Below are 22052 nucleotides of genomic sequence, written 5' to 3' on the forward strand. Positions count from 1 at the left end.
CCAGTTCAAGCCATTTTGTTCAGGTTGGGGGTAGCAGCTATTGCCCATGTAAAAAAACAATACAGACTATAAAAAGCATTCTAAGATGAGGTGGTATTTAATGCTGAAATATGTCTTTGCAGAAGGCTACTGTACATCAAGTCAAATCATTAAAAAAAATCTGTTTTAAATCTGTGTTGTCCATGTCCTCACTGTATTGCCTGATTCACTGCCCTTTGCTATTACTTTAATGTTGTTTTATGCTTCTGCTTTTATTTTTTGCTTTACATTGTTAAATTAGTAATTGTATAAAGTTTATTATTATTATTATTATTATTAAGGTGGAATTCTCAACAATACATATTAATAACAAATTAATCTCTTAACATAATCGTCACCATCAGGTGGAAACCTTGTATGTTCAAAACTGTTACTCTTCAGGAAATGGAATCTGTGTTCCAATGGATCCAATGTAGTTATTATTTAGTCACAAGCTCTTGTTAATACTTTTCATTGGTTCAATATTTATAAAACCCACAGACACACTTAACCACCTTCACATTTACTTAAATTGTAGATCTGCTATTTTTGCATGACACTGTAGTAAGACAAAGTAGGGCATTAATGTACGACAGCGACGTAGATTACTAAAACCTTTAATGAGCAACTGATTGTACAAACTATTCATTGACAATGTAACACTTTGTTACTCAACTCCTTTAATTGGAGGGCATTGGAGGACAGCAAACAGGTTTCAGTTTAACAACAGATTATTGCAGGTTGTTGGATACTGGATAGTAGGAATCAAATAAAATTAGCACTTAAATTAAGTGTCTCTCGCCATGTCCCTGCGAAAACTGAGAGAACATAAAGAACACCGTCCACGAGGATGTGATCATAAATATACAAAAACAGGAATTATTGAGGAAAATGGGTCTAGCCCTTTAAAAACAAATGGGGGCAAAATGCAAAGAGGCTTAGCTGGTGTCATGTACTGGTGGGAGCACCAGACTCATCTGTCGCAGTTAGGATCTTGTGTTCTACATCTCCAGCTTGCTGTTGTGCTCCACATGGTACAGCATGTGATCTGGTAGATCCTGAAGGGAAAAAAAACAGGGAAAGGGAAATGTGGAATAATTCAGTATTCATTATCCTATCTAAAGGCCTTTGCAGACAGTGCGATTTTTCGCACGGGAAAGACGGACAATATCATCTTTTTTAAAGAACCCATGGTTCTCTATGACCTCATGCACACCGGCTTCGAATTTGCCGTGCGGCAAGTGGCTGCGGCGGTGCTTTTTTTTTCCAATCGAACCCAGTTCGATTTGTGCGTCTTTTTGCATGCGGTTAAAACTGCTGGTTAAAACGTACCCTGTCTGCAAAGGCCTTAACCCCAAGACTTCTGGAGGCGTTGTGGCATTCATTTCATGAAGCACACAGACACACCTATACAACCCACCCATGTCTTAGCACCGTCTACTTTCATCTTACATGTTACATACAGCCTATTTATTAAATGATATATTTCTTGTGTTTTATCCAATACCATTCACATATTTGGCACAGTCCAATACGTTTAGGAGGCACTCCCATGCTAAAACATCCACACATTACATCATTGGTTCTCAAAGTGGGGTCCGGGGACCCCCAGGGGTCTTGGGGGGGGGTTCCAGGGGGTCGTCAGCAAAATGTGTCAACTCTCTCTGTGCCAAGCCCAGAGTTATCCCGAGTTTTTTCTGAATGCCCTCAGTGCCAGAACGAAAAATCCAGAGTTTTTAAAAACAAATTATTATTTTTATTTATTTTTATTTTTTGGAGAAAAAAAAATCAGAACCCAAGATATCATTATCTGAAGATTTGCAGCTCCATCCGCTCTTTGTTTAACTTATAACTGAAAAAGGCTGTATCTCGCTTCCTAAGCACTTTTTTTTAATAAAAAAAAAAAAGAAAAAATTGCTGGCAGTTTAGTTTTTTTATTTCATTGGCACTGAGAGTGCTTTGGCTATTCAAAAATAGCAGATATACAAGCTCATGTCCAGTGGCACTCGGTGCTGCGCTATGAGCTTGTATATCTGCTATTTTTGACAAACCTTGAACATTTTTGCATGTTTGAGTACATGTATTTTTTAAAACAACATATTTTCAGATGGGGGTCCGAGGCCAAATATTTATCAATTTGGGGGTCCTTGACGTGAAAAAGTTGGAGAACCACTGCATTACATAACGGAGCCATCGAGGGGAACAGAAGGTATCAAATGACTGTCGTTCATTACCTGTCTTACGCCCTCTGGCGTGGTGAAGTGGGCGTTGCAGTCTCTCCAGCGACACTTGACTGACTGCAGCTGAAGGTTGCTGTGGTCTCTGAGCAGGTGCTGCAGCAGGTGTTCAGCGATGCCAAAGTTGAAAGTGCAGCCATGCCACTGGACAGAGAGGATAGTTGGGTGAAAAAAAGAAAAGTGGGTTACCCGATACACGCAAACTCTTCTTCTGATGAGTGCTCGCCTTTCTCTTTTTTAAATTTCACGGTTCTGGCAGAAATAGTATCTTAGAAAGGATCACCAGCACTAATATTAGAAACAAAAACTCCACCCGCACCCTCAGATCTACAAGCAGATTCCTCCTCGATGTCCCTGGTACAAATCTACGTACTATGGAACAGCCTTCCTATTGACCTGAGAGCACCACAGACCCTGGACTCTTTTAAAATAGGCCTGAAAACGTTTTTGTTTCAGAGGGCATTTTCGTGCTGAATTGTTATTTAGTCACATCGGTTTTTAAACACTGCTTTTTTAACTTTATATGATTAATGATTTGTTTTACCATGTGGCACTCTGAGATTCCTTGTGAATGAAAAGTGCATTACAAATAAAATGTATTATTATTATTAAGGATGAGAAATCGCTAGTGGCTAGACATTCTAATGTGGTGGGACACGACGTCTGCTCTTTAAGGTTCCAGGGTATAGAGGCAGTACAGCCTTTAAAAAGAGGCGAGATCGAGAGAGATTTGTTTTACAGAGAGAGGCTTGGTGGATACACACCTTACAAACCGAACACCCTAAAGGGCTCAAAGGGGGACTGTTGCTTGGCTGTTTTTTATAAACAAAATTTAGCCTTCATAAATCATAATAATACTGTGCATTAATAGAGCTAGAACTTGATGTCACCTGTCAGTGTAATAAGTTGGTATGCTGTTTTTTAAAGATTCAAATAAGAGTACCACTTATTACACTTTTTTTTATAACAAAAAAGATTATGCTTACAACTACATAAAATTAGACCTGTGTAAAATTGTTTTTAAGTGGTGGTGGCAAAACACTGTGGCAGCTAATGTTAGAGGGTAAGCTGGCAATGACCATTGCCATGTTACAGGTATGGTAACGAGGAACATGGATGTGTTCACAGTGCTGTTATCGGGATATCGGCACATATTGGAATGCCTCTCAGCCAGTTACAATGCAAGGTCAGAACTAAACGTGGTATAATCATCAGTATTATGACATGATATAATGCAGCCGTATCCATACCCAGCAGCGGAAGTTCTTCATCAGGTTGAGTTTTACGGCTTGAACACTTCCGTCATAGCAACCGGTGTAGATCTGAGTGGGAGATAAGGTATCAAGCCACAGCTCAATGACGGAATAATATTATGTTGATCAGGAAAATTCAGGAAGGTCTAATACTTTAAGAATCACACAGAGGTATGACCAGTTAGGGCATACAGTAAAATTCTCAGTGTTAAATTTATATATTTTTTACTCTAGTGTACAAATGTAACCATTTGCCTATTTGTTTACAGAGAGACCATTTACATTTGTGCACGCTCTGATTTAAATTAACACCACGTACCGTGCTCTTGTGTATGGTCATACACATCACCATGTCATTGTGACCCCCGTACACCTGCAGGCGGTCATGTGACTAACACAGGGAAAAAGAGAATGTTTGGAAAGCTACACATGTTGGTTTTGAGTTATAATGTTAACTTGACCATTAAGTGAGGGATATCTCATATTGGAGTACGTACCTGTAGCTCATATACACGGACAAATCTGTCCAGACTAGCCGTCACCATGACCTTCCCCAAGATGGCTATTGCTGTGACAGCGTGACTATGGCCCTTATAGATGCGTACCAACTCCCCTGTCTACACACGAAGACAGAAATGAAAAATACTGACAGGTGAAACATGTGCTACGAATACACAGGCTATGTCCACAAGGAGACCAAACACAGCTCACGCTGCAATGTGCATGCATCAAATTATGATGAAGGTGGTCAAGTTTATGGTTTAGGTGTGGTTAACATTAGGATAGGGATTTGGGGACGCATTCAGAGGTGAAAGGTTTGATGGCTATACAGGCTCTCCCAGTGCCAAAGGGAAAGTGATTCTCAGAGGCTAAAAGGTGCCTCATAGGCTAGTTCCCCTGGGTTCAGACTAGCGGTGGTATGTGACTTAAGTTATGACCAAGGAATTTCTAGTCAGAATTTCCACTTTTATTTATAACAAACGCTCTTGTAAATATTGGCACGGGCACTTGTTCAATGCCATTTTAATTACGCCAGCATATCCTGGTACACTAGCAAGTAAATTTGTTAGGTTGATCCTTAACCTCCACCACAAAACATATCATCTTGCATCATTTCTTTGAAGGTGAAATGTATTGTGTTACTTACATGGATATTATGGGCATGAACAGATGTGTCACTCGAACCGCTGAAGACAAGGTCATTCACCACCTGAGAACAACAAGAATATTGAATTAAGTACATTGCATCACAGTTTCAATTTATTTGACCAGAACAATGTTGGGTAAATTCATGCATGTCCTTGGACTTTCTCCCCTGCCGTTAAACCCATAGTAACTGAAAATATAGGTGCAATTCACTCTGTACTGTAGTTTACAAACATTACAATTGCATGCCTATAAATGTTGAAATTCAAAGACATTGTAGCAAATTCAAAATATGAAAGTTGTGTGAAAACAGACTGAGATTCTGAACCTTCAAACAGAGTACGGTCTTGGTGTGACCCATCAGTGTGCGCAGTATGAGGCCACTCTTGGCGTCGCGCACACTGATGGTGCTGTCATACGATCCAGCTAGCAGTATCCTGCGAGCCCCCTCCTGGGCTGTAGACATACAGCTCACGCCTCGGGCACCGTGGCACTCAAACACGTCCAGCTGCTTCAGGGTCTTCAGAAGCGTTAGGGATAATTATGAGAGAGAAAAAACAAACAGGGGACAATTATGTATTATAAGGTTCAGCATGATGGTGGAGTCAGAGGTTAAGCACATTCAAATTTAGTTGACAATTATTATTTTTTCTTTCTATCAATTTAGTTGTTATGCCAAATGTACAATAGCCCCATATCACTGCCAACTTCCACAGTTGGTCCTACTGTAGCAAGTGCATTTTGACATGTGCGCTGTCACCTGGCAGTGAGGAGTTTCACAGGGGGGACAAAACGCATCTGGAGGTATTACTCTAGTTCAACACCCCACTGCACAGGCGCTCTGACCAACCTGTGGGAGTTGCTAGTGCAGTGACAGAGATCATCCTCCCCACCTGCGAACACGGCCAATTGTGTTCGTATGGATACCCGTCCAGGCAGGAGGCACCATGGAGGAAGCACACTCACCTTTAAATGAAAGCTAAATACTGATCCATCGGCGACCCCCACAAACAGAATTTTCCAGGCAATGTGTAAACACAATACTCGGTCTGGAAGTGATATCTGCTCCAGGCATTTCTTTGGCTAGTGCATGAAAGAGAAACATAAAATACTGTAAGGGCAGTAGGTGTAGTAGTAGTTGACCAACAGATTGCATCATATTTCAGACATTGGGTTAGATATATTAAGATTGATGGCCTTGTGTTGTGATTTGACGATGATACAATATTAAGGAAATATTGTAGGAACACACACACACACACACACACACACTTTGCAATTGCATTTCAATCATAAAGAATAATATACTATTTGTATACTATTTTTCATACACGTGCATCACAATATAAACAGTGTGGAGGAAGTGTAAAGTACAACAAGGCAAGCCTAGTCAAGACCCCCAGATACAGGACAGCGAATAGTAATAATAATCTTAACAGAATGTTGCATTAATGACTGTATGGATGCTGCATACAGTATGCCACCATCACCCTAAGGTAACTATACCTACGGGGGATTGCTGTAACGAAGTCAGCGTACCAATTTAAATATGGCTAATTATGACTGGTATCAAATGTTCCCCTTTAGAAAAATGCGTGGCCTGTGTTAGCGTGGTACCTTGATACTGTAGCAGCGGATAGTCTGGTCACTAGATCCTGTGTAGAGGCGTACAGGCATGTTGGGCAGGGCCGACACCAGCAGACAATTGATCTTGTTTGTGTGGCCCTCAAACACCATCACACAGTCTTTGGTCTGGAATGATATACAGTGACCCATCATTACACAAACATCCCGTCTTTAACTCATTCAGTGCCTGACTTATTTCTGGCAGTTTGGCTCCGAGTGCCAGAGCCAAAATTCATTGTAAAAAAAAAGTGCTTAGGAGCCGAGATACAGCCTTTTTCAGTAAGAAGTTAAACAAGCAGTGAATGGAGCAGAACATTTTCAAATCATGATATCTTGAAAAAAAAATGCCAATAAAAATAAAAATAAATGACTGCCAGAGTTTTTCAGAAAAGTCTGTAGCCTCTGCCAGGGTTTTGAACGATTTTGGTACCTTTTCGCATAGCCACAGAATATTTTTCTCCAGTATGATTGATCCCAGATAATTTCTAATCACAGATGAGATTCAGGTGTGGTTTCACAAATGTCAACGAGGTCATTATGACCTTGTTGTCATGTGTTGTTTGATGTTTGAAAATAGCTCAAAACCAGTAGTTTCAAACCAAAAAACAATGTGAATTGTTTGTCCATTTGAATTTTAACATTGAAGTGGATGGAGCAGCAAATCTTTGGAAATTGTTATCTCCTTATTCGTTTGGAATATCGAAAGAGTGTCAATACTAAATAATTAGAGAATCTTTTTAGAATTTTATATATAGCTGAATGCCCAAAGACGTTTATAAACGTCTTTGGCAGCACATTTTTGGATTTTTTTTTTTACGTCTTAGACGTCCAGTGGCACAGGGCTTATGATACAACGGACGTCTTAGACGTCCAGTGGCACTGAATGAGTTGGGCTGCGTTCGGAAACTACGCACCGGAGCACACTCGCCTATTAGTTTGTATTGGCCAGTGCACTCGGTGCTGTATTTTCGAACGCACCCTTAATGTAACTTAATGTACTGTATGTTAGGATGTCGATCCTGACTTATAGATGGATATACGAAGAAAAATCTAACAATGTCATTTGGAATGAAAGCAATGAAATAAAACGGCAAGTGCTTTGACAGCTTGAAAATGTTGTATAAATGTAAACCACTATTTAAGTCAATTCTTAGTAAAAGTTAGGCAGAGCATACCACCAGACTGTAGGCGTGCACTGTGTTGTCTCCTGAGCAACTATAGAGTAACCCATCATGGACCTGCATGCCATAGACTGGTCCTGTGTGGTTCTTGAATATACCCAAGGCAGGCTCCTCTTCCATAGCCCCGTCAGCAGACTCTTAAAAGATGGGAGATGACATATTCAATTCAAGGTTATTACGGTACATAATAACACAGTTAAACGAGCATTACAGTGTACACATATACACATAATAGCAAACAACATCCATCACCCTCTCAATCAGCGCTTCACAATACTGCCATTTGGACGGCGATAAAGGACTTTAAACTTGCTTTAGTGGGAGTTTAGTCCATTCGGCCACTGCAGCATTAAACAAACTGCCTCCCTGACATGTTCCTGTGTGCTATGAAGTATGAATTGTATTTATTTATTTTCAGATTCTACAGGTATGTATTGTCTTCTTTACCTGAATGTTATTGTGTTGTAACATCTATGCCACTGTTTTTTATGTATTTTGATGTTGAACAGGCTGTGAAAACAAATATCCAATCTATTTACAAACAATGCAGACAGGACGTTTTATAACTCACCAGGAAAACTGGATACTGATGGAACTTCAGTTTTTCTGAGAGAACAATAGAAATGTCTCGTTAACAATTAATATAAGATTATCTGAACACAAAGCATCCTGTTACTATTGAGGAATATATATACAACACATTAGGGCTAGGCAATTAAAAAATATATATCGAAACCGGTGTTTAGAACCAATAACCGTCTTCCTCATGTATGTCAATCAAATAATCAAGAAGCAGGGTTTTGTTTTATATAAAAAACGAAATCTTCCATTTCTTATACTGTCTGACATCAACAGATTTTATATAATCGACTAAATCAATTAGTCTGATTAACCCTAATGGTGGTGAAAATAGCCGATCTACTTTGTAGGAGTTCACAACACGCTGCATCATGGTGCATTGTGAGCTTGCAAATCTGCTACTTTTTTTTTTTTTGTTAAATAAATCGTTCCTTAAATCGAGGCATTAATCGAGGCAAAAGTTAGAAATAACCGTGATATTGATTTGAAGTCATATCGCCCAGCTCAACAACACATGAACCTCTGGATGGAACTGACCTGTCCAAGTTCTCTTCCTTAAACTTCCGAGTCAGCGTCTGCCCAGCAGCATAACTGAGCTGCACTGAAACGGTTCTCTGAGGAGCCACTGAGGGTTTAGAGACTTCATCATCCGAGTCCTCGATGTCGATGACCTCCAAGCTAGAGGGATCTAGACATTCTAAAGAGCCGTCGCTATCGTTCCCTCCTCTTGCATCTTGTGGTTCAGCTGGTGGGACCGCAGGCCTGTGTGACGACGGGAGTAGCAAGCTGGGGAGGAGAACAGGAACTGAGGAGTTGAGAATTGGACTGCTAGCCATGTTAGGAGTGCCGTTATAAGGTTGAAGGTTGACGGTTGACGTTTCATCTGCGCAGGGTTCACATCTTTCCATCTTTACCCCCCTTGGAAGAGCAACAGAGGTTGGTTGAGTATGGGTGATGGGAGACGGTGAGGCTCTGGTAGGCGGTGTGTGTAAGGCAGAGGTTGTGGTAGGGTTGGATAACGGCCGGGAAGGGGGTCTTGGGGACACAGCTGCAGCTCTCGCCAGTGTTGACCCATTGTCCTCTCCCACATCAGATGTCCCGGTGTACCCATCTGAACAAGACATGGAGAGATATATGGGGTTAACCTTTTCTTGCCATTAAACGGCAGTACAAACCGAGAGCGATGAAAATAAACACAATAATTGACAATAGCCCTACGAAAGACACTTTCAAATCCCGTCATGCTATAAGTGATTTGTCAGATGTGCCAATATCACTGCGATAATTGGTCTGTGAAATTCCAACTCTGATAAGTATACATATGTATTGCCCATGATAGAAGTTTGAAAAATATTAATGATGTGTGAATAAGTCGCACAAATTAACCGGCTATGGTGTGCAAAGGTCTTTAAGGTCTCCACACCAAGCACTATAACTACATCTATATTGTCCAGCACTGTCATCGTTATAGCCGTTCTAGAAGTGTGGACTCTGCCCTCCACTTAGTTATAATGATTTTAAAAACAATATCTTTAAAGTTATAGTGATTGGAGCGGAGGGCCTATTAGTCTAAAAAATATATAAAATGCTTTCTCAATGTAAACTCTTACCTTGCATCCCTTGCAGGATCTCAATTCGCTGGGTTCTCAGAGTGTTGACCTCAATGGTAAACTAAAAACAGTCGTGGGGGGGGGGGGGGGGGGGTGAGAGTTAACCAATGTTTCTGAAAGGCAATGTGAACTTTAACACACCCAGTAATAGCACAAATTAATTTGCATTCTATTAGTGGTGTGGGCTACCTGTTGTTTGAGCAGCAGTAGTCTTTGGACCTCTGTGTAGGCAGCCTGCAAGGTGTTGCGAGCCTGAATCAGAGAATTGTCAACTTCCTGCAGCGACAGACAAAGCTGATCCTCCTTAAGAGACACCGTCAAGAGCTGGTCCACTTTGGAATGGTCTACAGTGACACAAAAAAGGTTGAAATAAAGCTATTATCTAATGTCAGTTTATTTCCACTCCTTTGCATACGCACATTTGGATGTATCATTCCTCGATTATGAATCAACCAATACATAAAATATCGCATTTACCCTCGTTTGATGTTGCTTTTCTCTTTGTTCCACTTTGTTCCATACTAGCCATGCCCATATTATCACCATCCTGATGGAAAACAACACAAAGTTATAACAATAAAGCTGTTGAAGTAATTAACATCCAGGGCCATGCACAAACCCCTTAAGGGGCATCTGCTCACAATGAAACAAGACACAGAGTTTAATGGCTCTTGGTGTCCCTGTGCAATTGAAAAGGCTTTCAGACAGTTAGCTAAATCAATAATCAGTTTTCTGGCTTAGTACCATTTTAAGTAACTTAAAATGTCACGGTGAAACATCAAACTGGGATTGGATTTTAGAGCTAGCATTATCGCTCACAGTGCAACTGTGCATAGATGAATAGGATGGGGTAGGTCTACGCTACTGTATTTTAACATCGGTCATCATGGTGGTAATTGGAAAGCCAAATATAGTGTAAAAAAGTTGAGGACAATTGCTGTACATCATCTAAATCTCCTTACCGTCTTCCGTTTCATTTTATTCTCAGCGTTGAGGTTTCTTCCCGATGGCACATCGTTCCATTCTGGTGGAACTGGCTCCACTTTTATACGGTTGTTTGTCATCATGGCTGGGATGCTCCTGCCATCTCCCAGAGCAACAGTTGGCTCCTCCAAAGGCTCTCGTATTAAAGGGTCTGACGGTCTCTCTATGATGGAGTCATTAACAGCTGTAGTTTGAGGTGAGTAGGGTAGGGGACAGGGCGCAGGTGGAGAATCGCTAGGCAAAACAGACTCCCAGTGGAAGCCCTCTGATAGGGTAATGTCCTGGTCCTGCACCAGCCTTAAGTCTCCTTGGTCAGAGTGGGGTTTCACCATCTCGATCCCAAACCTGTACAACAAAAGCATAACAAAATGCTCAGTTGATTCATAGAAAAAGGTGTTTCTCAAACAAACTGTAAATACAAATTGTAAATTTAGCAACACAAGAGGAGGCTTCTGCAAACAAGACTAAGGGCCCTATTTTCTTCTTATGACTTAACTTAAGACCTGGTGGCGAGGGCCAATGCTGTTTAGCTATTTTGAGTGGCCAAACAGCATTGGCCACACCTCCAGGTCTGAAGTTAAGCCATAAGACCTCGTACTTAAGACACACATATTTTTGTTTGTAACCAAAGTGTTTGAAGATGGACGAACAGACGTGATGGGAGTGCCACTAATTAGCGGAGATAACAATCGCTAACTTTGTCTTGCCGACTCCCCCACCTGGGCATGCCTTTGATCTTCTCTTGTTTCTTCCTGTTGACCTCCTGGTACATCTCATTCCAGTTCACCTTCCTCTGGGACCCCGATGAGCCGAGCAACTTCTGAACGGTTGGTCTGAGTCCCCCCTCTTTCTCAGGCTCTGTCTTATGCGATTCGCTGACATGTCGGATTCTGCGAGCGGCATCTAGGTTGGGCTCGGCCGATGTCGACTGTCGAGCGAGAGAAGCTGCCAGGGTGTCAAGTCTGGGCACCGAAGGCCCCCTGGGTGATCCTCTTGACTGTTCGTCCGAGTCACACCTACTCTCTGAGGTCATCTCTGACTGCTGTGTCTTCTCAAACTTAACAGCGCTAACCTTGGAGCTGCGCATTCCAATACGGGATGCAGGAACGACAGTAGTGTCAACCTGAGGGCATTGTAGAGATTGGGTTTTTGCTAATTTGTTATGAGCCGTTTTGGATAATGTGATGGAAGATGGAGTGGTCTGCTCGGTGTCAGGTTTCTCAAAGCCAGCCTGTTGTGCAGTGCTTTGCACTTCCTCCTTGAAACCAACATCTTGGCACTGCTTCTGATTACGGGCTGCACGCTCTGCCCTGCATGGTTCCCTCACACCTAGTTCCCTTCTAATTTGCCTAAGTATTGAACTGACATCAACATCCCGTAATTGACCATTGTCGGTTGGTTCGTCTAGACATGTGGATGCAGAGGCAGATGAATTCTGAGCTCCTTCTTGCCCTGGTTGAGAAGATCCGTTACTGATCTCTTCCTTCTGCCCAAAGATTTTAACCTTCTGACTAAAGCTTTTAAATCCAGTATCCGGCAGCTCAGTACTTAAGTCATCATAGTAACGATCTTCATAATGTTCTGAGACATACATTTTAGATCCTTGACAGTTCTTGGGTCTTGTATCAATTCTGTTTCCTCGAGTGCTCCAACTGTTCTTTTTGTCAAAATTTCTGTTGATGAAGTCGATTTCTGACATGACTGAAACGCTGTGGGATTGTTGCTGGTAGTGTGTTGATCGACTGGACTGATTCTGATGAGAAGGATGTTGAGCTCTATTTGGTGGTTCTCTACTTTGATTCCTTTGTGATGCAAACTGTCTGTTATGAACAGTTTTGCCTCCTTTCAGTTGAGTTGGCTCTGGTGGATGCTCGATCTTTAATTCCCCCTTTTTTAGTTTTTTCCTTTTATTCGATTTTTGTGCAACTCCTTCATTCGCTTCTTTAACCATTGCCTTTTCCTTCTTTTTCTTTTTCTGTGCCTTCTTCCTGTGATAAATTTAAAAGAACAGTTACATAAATATAGTTGAAATAGTTGCATACACACACACAGGAATTTAGGAAACCAGCCGGTTTGTGAATATGGAAATTCCCTAGTGAATCTGCAACTCTAACCCTAACCCCAACTCTAAATTTAACTTAAATCTTAACACGCTAACCTTAACCTACACCTAATCCAATCCACCTCGGAGCTCTCTGGTTGGCTCAATATGACACCTCTGTGAAAGCAGAATGTGCATTGTGCATGCAAGACCAGTTACCAAGAAATCATTAAATCACGATCTTATTCATATCATATTCATATTCAGATGGACTGCACTGTTTTACTTCCAGATTAATCATGCAAAATGCTTACCTTCCTCGTCTTCGTGTTCTATCAAGAAGTAATTTTGTATTAGTATAACGTGATTGACTGGCCACCTTTGCCTCAAATACATTGCATCCTGCAATGTTATGTGTACATTGCATTGTCATTGCTGAAACAATATATTATTCAGCACTGCTACTACAGGCATTAATGAATCTTCAATGAAAACAGACACACACACATGCCTCTGTGTGTGTGTGTGTGTGTGTGTGTGTGTGTGTGTGTGTGTGTGTGGGGGGGGGGTATATAGTCAAGTTCTAGCCATCATTCTTATGGTGCATTCATACTGGGCGTGATGCAATTTGTTTGAGCAACATAATTCAATATTAAGTCAATTAAAGACGCAACATCATGTGATATATCCTGTCTATGCCCGAAGCAATGCAAATATTAAAAATTCTGGCCCAAGAGAACAGAGCGACATCAAATGCAGGAGCCAGGTGGAGAAGTAGTTTGTTGACCTGTGTGGATTTCCTGAGCTGTTGTATATTGAGTAATACAATTGAGAATGGACAAGAGTATTGTCTGTCTCCGTTAAGCACACATTGTGCTAGACTTGTTTTGCCATGTCTAACAGACACACTGGTGACATACATGTCGCTGATGCTGCTGTGACCAAATTCACAAATTCTAGCTTAATAGAGCTGTGCTGTGACGCTTTTTTTTTACACAGCCAGTGTGAATGCACATTTATGCTTGAATAAAACAAAATGTAGTGTATGTGAAAATCTTACTGTTCCTTCTGTGATTCCTTCTTTGATTCCTTGTTTCTAGCCATGATTCTGCAAACAGCTGCATCACCCAGAGTCTCAGTTAGAGTAGAGTCTAGAGTCTTTACTTGTGGTTTCTTTATCAGCAGTGTCATGTTCGCCCTGTGTTGAGCGGTGGAGATGTGCTTGGCGTACGTTTGAAGATGCATGGAGGGTTTTTTACATGCCTGGCAATGATGGCATGGTTCCCTGGATATAAACAATAAAAATAAGCACGTTTGTTAGTGGTGAGTGGACAACCTGTCGACGTCTTATGCTCTCATAGAGTAGACATCACTTATCACTACATCACTTGTAGAAACCTCTTAGGTTTCTCAGGGTTGCAGAGTTGAAACTTTATAAGACATTGCGGAACTTAAGCTCAGAAACTTTGCACGATATAAAATAAAAATCAACCTTATAATATTGAACTTATTTGGGGAGAAATATATGTACGTAATACAATAATAGGTCTCGTCTGGACTACAATGCATCTTGAGATTGTAGATATGCTATTTTCGACACAGAAAGAATAGGGATGATGTGCTTCAACTGGTTATGGTAGCTGACCAAATTGTGGGCACAAGGCTTATCACAACATTGTAGCTTACCTGGGCATCACAATCTCCAGTTGTTTGTGATGATGAATGTCATGCATATGCCGATATGTATCCTGCAGAAAACATGTTTTGTCGAGGTTACCAACCAATCAATCATTCAGTAACTGCATGTTTAGTACAGATTTATTTACTCACATATACTTTCTCATGTATGGATGGATTTGGATCAACCCTAGCTCTGGTCCATAGCGGTAGAAGGAGTTCTCCTTCTTCTAACGCTATGGACCAGAGCTAGATCAACCCTAGCCCCATTTGGAACCTCTCCCTCTGCTGTATAGCTCCGAGATGAGGTCCCACAGCGTCTTATTTAGTCAGCCTGTGGCATGTTTTCCCAATGCAACTTAACGGGAGCAGTACGGAGGTTGACTGGCCACTGGCTGACAAAAAAAGCGATTTAAACACTTGTTTCAGCAACCCATCTGTTGACCGCTAAAATGTCAAACATCTGAGAGCAGGGGGGGAATACCTTTACTTTTTGGATACGATGTGTGGACAAAAGTAAGAATCAACAATATTGGCCATTATTCTCGGAGCTATACAGGGGAAGGAGAGGTTCTGATTGGAGCTAGATCAACCCATACATCCTTTAAAATAAGTTGTAGCTTGATAATCACTTACATGTTTTGAGTAAGTCTTTCGGCATACAATACAGTATGTCTTTGTTATTTTTGCTTTTCCAGCGTTGGTGGTGGTATCCACCACTTTCACTTTGGTTGCAGCCATTTCTGAAACAAGAGCAATATACAGCAACAATTAATAACTAACTTAAATTACCCCTAATTTTTTTCACACCAAATCAGTGGTGGAAAACCAGGGTTGTGGCTCTTTCGGAGCGGGAACTTTGGGGGGGTGGGAGGGGTAACATACATTCACTGTTTTTGTATGCCTTTTGTTATTGACCTGTATGTGAAAATATAAAATAAAGAAACCTTTAACAAAAAAAAGATCAGTGGTGGAAAAAGTACTCACATTCATTAAGTAAAAGTATCAATACTGCAATGTAGAAATACTCTGTTACTAAGTGAAAGTCCGGATGTAAAAAAGTTCAAATGCCAAAAATGGAGGCTTTAGAAAATAGCAGATCTACAAGCTCACAATGCGTCACAGTGTGGGATTGCAAATCGGCTATTTTCAAATGGCCGAATGTATATAGGGCTGAAGTGGTTAATGTACGTTTTGTAAAATCTACAAAGTAACTAGTAACTAAAGTTTTCTAATAATTGTAGTGAAGCACAATGTCAAAGTACAACATTTGCCTCTGATGTAGTGGAGTAGAGTAAAAGTACTGAAAATTGGAAATACTCCAGTAAAGTAAAAAATACCTCAAAATTGTACTTAAGTGCAGTACTTGAGTAAATGTACTTAGCTACTTTACAACACTGCACCAAATATGCTACGTAACGTTTTAACACAAACTCAAAGGCTCGGCAGATGCCATGTATTGACATGTGGGACACGAGTTCATCTGAGAGTTACTTGCAAAATAACATTGAATGTGCAAGTTGTGCAACAGTCTTTAAATGTTAGATCGACAAGAATCAATTGGCAACACAGATGCTATTAGCTAAATATGTACAGAAATACAGTGGAATTGTATATGGTGTATGTATATAACTGTAAAAGTTACCTTGCGATTTTCACATGGCACCAGGAAAAACTACCAGGCCGTCGCCATATTTGTTTTCGCTGCAGTTCGGCCCCGCCTTCTCTCCGTAGCCGCCAATCGTTCGTTGGCTTGCGACACCATTGCCAGATTTTGTGCGAGAAATAAGCCGCCAGGTCTATGAAAACAAGCCCAAAAGAAGAAGAGGCTACATGAGCACTTTAAAATTCGCGACGCGTTGTGCGCTTGTAGATCTGCTATTTTCAAAAAGATCTTGAAAAGAAAAACTGAAATAATACATTTTGAATGTACCTGAGCCTGTTTGAAAAAAAGAATTCAGATGGGGGTCTACGGAGAAATACATTAATTTGGGCCGCCCTTGACATGCAAAGGTTTGAAGACTGTTTAAACAATAATCTAAATATATATATGTATAATATAATAGCTACACTTTATAAACAAGCCAAGCAAATTTATAGGAAAAATAAACCCAACGTCGCTTATAAAAAGCAGACATGGCAACGCCGGTTCGACAAACAACCGGAAGCTGGTGGGTGCAGTTTTCACAGATCTACAAGTAATGACAAAAGCCATTCATGTGGCTTTTGCCAGATATCCGCCAATAACGTGTTGTAGAGCTCTACAACGTGCACCACGGTCTGATGCGGAAGTGGAACTAGAATAGAAACGTACCATTTGTTTAAAGAGGTTCAAGTGATCTAATCTCTCTATTATTATTATTATTATTATTATTATTATTGTCCTGCAGACAGTCCAGGTTTTAAAGGTTGAGCTGCTGAAAGGAAGCAACATGTGCAACGGCTGTGTTCAAAAGGAATATCCCAACAGGGTATGTTTATGACCATAGCTAGTAAGCATTATAGCCCTAGAATGACTGTGATCTTACATACATTTCAAGTATTCCAAATACACAGTCATAGATCTCTCTCGGTCCGCCACTGTGTAGTGCCCATCTGCGCGGCCATAAAAGTGCTCTAAACTCCGTCTGTACTCACCCAATAATTAATTCCTAAGACGTCTAGTCATATTTTGTCCTCTAGTTTCATATCCATGTGAAAGTTCTGCCAGAAAACGTGTGTTTAGTCAAATATCTCCACTTATTCACGAGCTGCACACGGACGAGTTCTGTGCGACGCGAGGGGCCAGGAATGATTGCAGCACTGAATATACGTAACTTCCATAAGGACGCACAAATGTTTGGGACACACAATTGGCAGGTGATGATTCATTACCCCGCACCAATCACAAGCACCTGTCAATTGTGTGTCCCAAACATTTGTGCGTCCTTATGGAAGTTACGTATATTCAGTGCTGCAATCATTCCTGGCCCCTCGCGTCGCACAGAACTCGTCCGTGTGCAGCTCGTGAATAAGTGGAGATATTTGACTAAACACACGTTTTCTGGCAGAACTTTCACATGGATATGAAACTAGAGGACAAAATATGACTAGACGTCTTAGGAATTAATTATTGGGTGAGTACAGACGGAGTTTAGAGCACTTTTATGGCCGCGCAGATGGGCACTACACAGTGGCGGACCGAGAGAGATCTATGACTGTGTATTTGGAATACTTGAAATGTATGTAAGATCACAGTCATTCTAGGGCTAGTAAGCATTAGTAACATGTATTCAACAACTTTACCCAAAAGTCGTCCTACTAGCCACAAATAATGTCATTATCGTAACAAAGTAGCCTTGGATCAAGACTTTCATAGACGTATTTTATCGAGTCTGACTTTTACTTTCATTATGTATGTAGATATGCAAATGTGAAATGTCACTATCGATTAAATGCATGATAGTCTGTCTTGATCCAAGGCTAGTAAAGGGACTATCAAATTAAGATATGACAACAATGTAAATGTACTGTGTCCAATGGAAACAAGCCATATGGCTTTCTTGGGGTTTAAATCCTATTAGTCGACCTTGTATTGAACTGTACTTTCATGTGCTTTTTTCTGCAAACTTCTAATAAAGTATTCAATCAATCAATCAATCAAGTCATTGTCAAAGGTCTGACCATGGAGGAGGACCCCAAGTGCCACATGAATGATGAATTGATGAATCGATTAATTGAATACGCAGGACCCCAATGGAAACAAGCCATAGTGCCTTCTTGGGTTTAATCCTTTTAGCATTTTGAATGGAACTGTACTTCTGTGCTTTTTTTGCAAACTGTTAATAAAGTAATCAACCAATCAAACAAACAAACAAACAAACAAACATATTGCGACTTTTAAATGTCCTTCTCAAATGATTGACTCCTTTAGGGGAACACCTGTTTGGAAAATGGATCCTACCTGATGAATTACCTGGGCTGTGCCAACTGTCATCAAAGGGACTTCATGTTGATCAGTAACAAGTCTACAGAGGATGAGGATGGAGAGGAGATTGTGACATATGACCGTAAATCTGAATTATTTTGTCTTTATGTTCAACTTGTTAAAGTTTGAGAGCCACTGCCATATAGGACCAAAATGGTTTTGAATTAAGAAAGCCCACCCACATCACAACCAAATCACAACGTGTTTGGCTGGTGGTGATGACTTTCCACCCAGGTTTCCATTGAGGATATCTTCACATTGCACAAATCAAGCTAATTTTCATTTTCTTAATTTTCATCTTGCAGATGTGTGTAAAAACTGTGACCATGTCGTCGCCAGGCACGAGTACACATTTTCTGTTGTCGATGAATACCAGGTGAGGAATGATCTAGGGCAGCGGATGCTTCTTTTGATGTGTCATAATTTAATGGAATATAGCTAGTGGATACCTAGAACTACTCATATTATGATGATGTTGGTCTCATTTGATGTATTATATCAATGCACATATGTTTCACCCTGCTATATTGGTTGTATTATCTCATATATGTATTTATATTAATTAGCCAATGTTTACATTTTCCAGGAGTACACAATGCTGTGCATGCTGTGTGGAAAGGCAGAGGACTCCATCAGTGTGTTGCCAGATGACCCCAGGCAGTCCGCCCCTCTCTTTTAGAACTCAACTCAAAATGCATCAAGCCACTGATAATTGAAACAGACAGCATGGCAGTGCTGCTTACTGCTCCTAATAGTTTCAACACATTTCCATTCAAAAATCCCATTCCATGCTTGGATTTGGACGGAATTATGTTCAGCATAATGTATACATGCATTTCTGAGCAGTTACTCTTGCGTAGTCAGATGATCAGAGATCTTCGTCTACTGATGCATCTAAATTCAATGAATGGAATAAAACTAGATAATAGTGAAATTAAAAATAATAATGATGATAGCATGGCAGGACCAATGCAAAGATTTTAGCCCCTTCATATGGGATGGTATCAGGATTGGTTTTCAAAGTAGTGGATGTGGATTTGTTAGTGGCCATTCTTGCTGCTGTTCAAGTCCATACATTGAATTTAGATTTACCCAGACGCACCAGTAGGCAGAGATATCCGATCATGTGCCTGCACGACACTACTCTGAAGTGTGCCCATCAAATAGGACACATTACGCTACAGGTAAAAAATATTCTCAACAACAACAAATATTACAATATGTGATATTAATTACATCTGGGAAAAAATACATCAAATGCATCATGTGAATATTTTGGAGGAGTGTAACGATTAATAAAATAATTAATCGGTCAACCAAAAAGTTCAGCCTTAGTAATAAAATAATTGGTTACATCTGGGTAAACATATTAAGCAACCTCAAGTTGTCTTCATTTTGTATATTTCCTTATTTTACCATCATTTTATCTACATTAATCACAGATTCAGTGGATAATTGATTCATCTAATATTTTGACAAACAAAATACATATTTTTCTATCCTCAATGTTTTTGTGCCAAATGTTGTAGGACATGGAAAATATAATTTCAACATGTTTTTCAGAGTTTCCAGACCTGTGTCAGAATCCCATAGCTAATACATTACCGTTCTTCACAGAGCTGGCAAAGTGATCAGACCAAGCATAATCACCCCTATGCCACTGGTTGTTATATGCAATTATAACAAACTGAAATGAAAAATAAGACATTATAGCAGACACAAACTTAACACAGATTGACTAGATCTGTAGGCATGTAGAGAAAAGTAAAACAGTTAGGTAATAATGCTACCGTGAAGGAAGAGAACTATGTTGCTACCATATAATATTGTTACACTTTATATTTGTTTTTAAGATTATGACAGTATTTTCTGGTTAAATAAATGCTTTTTGAGTGGTTTATGGATATCGTCACTGTCGGGCAGAAACCAGCTATCAACATCTTTCAAGTTTTACTTCTTTTAATAAATCAAGTGCATTTGAACACCCTTTACGTCTTGTGTGGGTTTACAAATATTGAACAAATTACCAGTATTAAAAAGCGCTTCTGACTAAACCTAACTCCATTGGACCCTCAAACTGTCAGTCAAACTACCAACCTAACTCCAACTTTGGAGATACCTGTTTTTCCATCATTGATTAGAATGACGAAAGAATCTCCACATTAATGGTCAAAAACCTCCTAACTCCACTTGAGCTGTATATGGGTAAAGTGATGATACTATAAGAACACATTCAAGTATCAGGCAATGTATATACCAACTTTGATATTTGTTCTAAAAATATATATATTTTTAGAACAAGTTAATATTTTGTGCATAGCTGGTTTATGCCCGACAGCATTACTTCCCACTGATTTGTTGCACATGGTGTCAAAAATATGTTATGTTTTATTAGGATCTGTGCAGTAGTAGTAGGAAATCCCAGATAGTTATTTACGTGTATTGAAAGCTTTAACAGCTTGCAATTTTGCGTAAACTGTAAACCCTCACCCTCTTTTTTTCTTTTTGATATGTTTAAAGAAATCGGAGGAACTTATTAGTCACAATAATGCTCAAATAGGTTTTTAGGGAATGATGTTGAGTATCTTCCATTAACCAAGTGGGATTGTATTGTGCACAGTAAACCTAGCAGTGGTGGTTCACTAATGGATGTCATTTGACTTGATTAAGGGCAGTCACACATGCACTTCATATGCATCAGAGTTCCTGTTCACTTCCGTTCTATGGGAGCAAAGGGATGGAGCTGCCAGTTGATGTTGATGCATGTAGTCCATAGGCATGTCTGAAGCTTGGACATCCAACACTGGTGAACATTGACCGTCTGGACCGTCACCATTTAGCTTGCAGTTTTATTTCAGTGGGCCAATCACGTCAAAACAACTACACCACCAGAAAACTGTCACTAATGCTGGTCTGGCACTGCTCACAACCCACAAGACAACATGGGAAATTGATGCATCTGACGTCTTGGCATGCATTGACTGTGCTCTAAAGCTTGTGGGGGTTCAGGAAATGAAGACATCATTCTGATCAATACTTATGGAATATATAAGCCTGTATAATCATGGAGTTACATTTGTGTTTGACTTCCACAGTAAAACTGAATGAAAAAAGTTACACCCTGTATTTTTGTTTATTAATGGAAATAGTTTTTAGCCCAACAAAAATGGAATATGAATGAGGTACTTTTTTCATACCTTGTTTACTTAGTCAATGTAATATATCTCTATCTATAAATGCACAGAATGTGTGTGTGTGTGTGCGTCTGCCCCCCCCCCCCCCCCCCAAGTGGGAAGTCGGTTGGATCAGGGGTTACTTAAACGAAGAAAAGTGGCCTTCTTGGAATTGGAAGGTTCTGCGTTCGGGGTGATTATGAATCCCACCAACGTTATAGGATAGACCCGCCCTAACTGTGTCTGATTGGGTCCCCGGCAGGCATAGTTTTACTGGGGTTAAGGTTAGGTTTAGGCATAGTCTTACTAAGGTTGGGTTTAGGCATAGTTGGAAAAACGAGAACTGTCGATCACAGCAACTACTGGCCAATCACTGCGGGTTTTGCCCAGAACAGCGGTGGGATCCATAATAAAGCCCCAGTTCTATCCCCAGCTGCTCCTGGCTGCAAGTGTCCTTGAGCACGACACTAAACCCCCTAACAGCTCCCGATGAACAACTTGGTGCCTTGCATGGTTTCCTTGGTGTGTGAATGGGTGTATGTAATGCATATTTTGAAGGG

The 22052-nt window shown here is 40.4% G+C and overlaps 2 protein-coding genes across 3 annotated transcripts; one reads left to right on the top strand and one right to left on the bottom strand.

Moving 5' to 3' along the window:
• Positions 1 to 632: 632 nt before the first annotated feature.
• LOC308103738 (zinc finger protein 106-like) lies at positions 633 to 17122 on the bottom strand. Its single transcript, XM_080453879.1, has 22 exons — positions 16990 to 17122; positions 15998 to 16151; positions 14989 to 15095; positions 14362 to 14423; positions 13736 to 13960; positions 11354 to 12622; positions 10613 to 10979; positions 10128 to 10197; positions 9840 to 9994; positions 9651 to 9711; positions 8578 to 9151; positions 8033 to 8067; positions 7456 to 7598; positions 6272 to 6406; positions 5621 to 5737; positions 4983 to 5174; positions 4656 to 4718; positions 4006 to 4125; positions 3828 to 3899; positions 3506 to 3577; positions 2253 to 2399; positions 633 to 1076 (listed from the first exon to the last, which is right to left on the bottom strand). The coding sequence occupies exons 3-22, from the start codon at positions 15091 to 15093 to the stop codon at positions 1020 to 1022; spliced, it is 4041 nt and encodes a 1346-aa protein (XP_080310005.1). The 5' UTR covers positions 15094 to 15095; positions 15998 to 16151; positions 16990 to 17122; the 3' UTR covers positions 633 to 1019.
• Positions 16594 to 21436, top strand: churc1 (churchill domain containing 1). Of its 2 annotated transcripts, XR_013934769.1 has the most exons (5): positions 16594 to 16823; positions 18266 to 18401; positions 18625 to 18695; positions 18906 to 19386; positions 19425 to 21436. XR_013934769.1 is itself a non-coding variant. In XM_080453880.1 (4 exons), the coding sequence occupies exons 1-4, from the start codon at positions 16785 to 16787 to the stop codon at positions 18996 to 18998; spliced, it is 339 nt and encodes a 112-aa protein (XP_080310006.1). In that variant the 5' UTR covers positions 16594 to 16784; the 3' UTR covers positions 18999 to 21436. The 2 variants fall into 2 exon arrangements, 1 of the variants encoding a protein (XP_080310006.1); XM_080453880.1 differs by having other exon boundaries at positions 18906 to 21436.
• The last annotated feature ends 616 nt before the right edge of the window (positions 21437 to 22052 follow it).

Source organism: Gymnoscopelus braueri (assembly GCF_963280865.1).
Source record: "Gymnoscopelus braueri genome assembly, chromosome: 16".
Classification (NCBI taxonomy): domain Eukaryota; kingdom Metazoa; phylum Chordata; class Actinopteri; order Myctophiformes; family Myctophidae; genus Gymnoscopelus; species Gymnoscopelus braueri.

Excerpts from the sequence above, each read along its gene's own strand:
- LOC308103738 (XM_080453879.1), bottom strand. The coding sequence starts at position 15,093 with ATGGCTGCAACCAAAGTGAAAGTGGTGGATACCACCACCAACGCTGGA. Across the intron at positions 12,623-13,735 it reads AAGGAATCACAGAAGGAACA|GAAGAAGGCACAGAAAAAGA; the intron begins GTAAGATTTTCA and ends AATTTATCACAG. Across the intron at positions 10,980-11,353 it reads AAGATCAAAGGCATGCCCAG|GTTTGGGATCGAGATGGTGA; the intron begins GTGGGGGAGTCG and ends TTTGTTGTACAG.
- churc1 (XM_080453880.1), top strand. The coding sequence starts at position 16,785 with ATGTGCAACGGCTGTGTTCAAAAGGAATATCCCAACAGG. Across the intron at positions 18,402-18,624 it reads GGAGATTGTGACATATGACC|ATGTGTGTAAAAACTGTGAC; the intron begins GTAAATCTGAAT and ends TTCATCTTGCAG. Across the intron at positions 18,696-18,905 it reads CTGTTGTCGATGAATACCAG|GAGTACACAATGCTGTGCAT; the intron begins GTGAGGAATGAT and ends TACATTTTCCAG.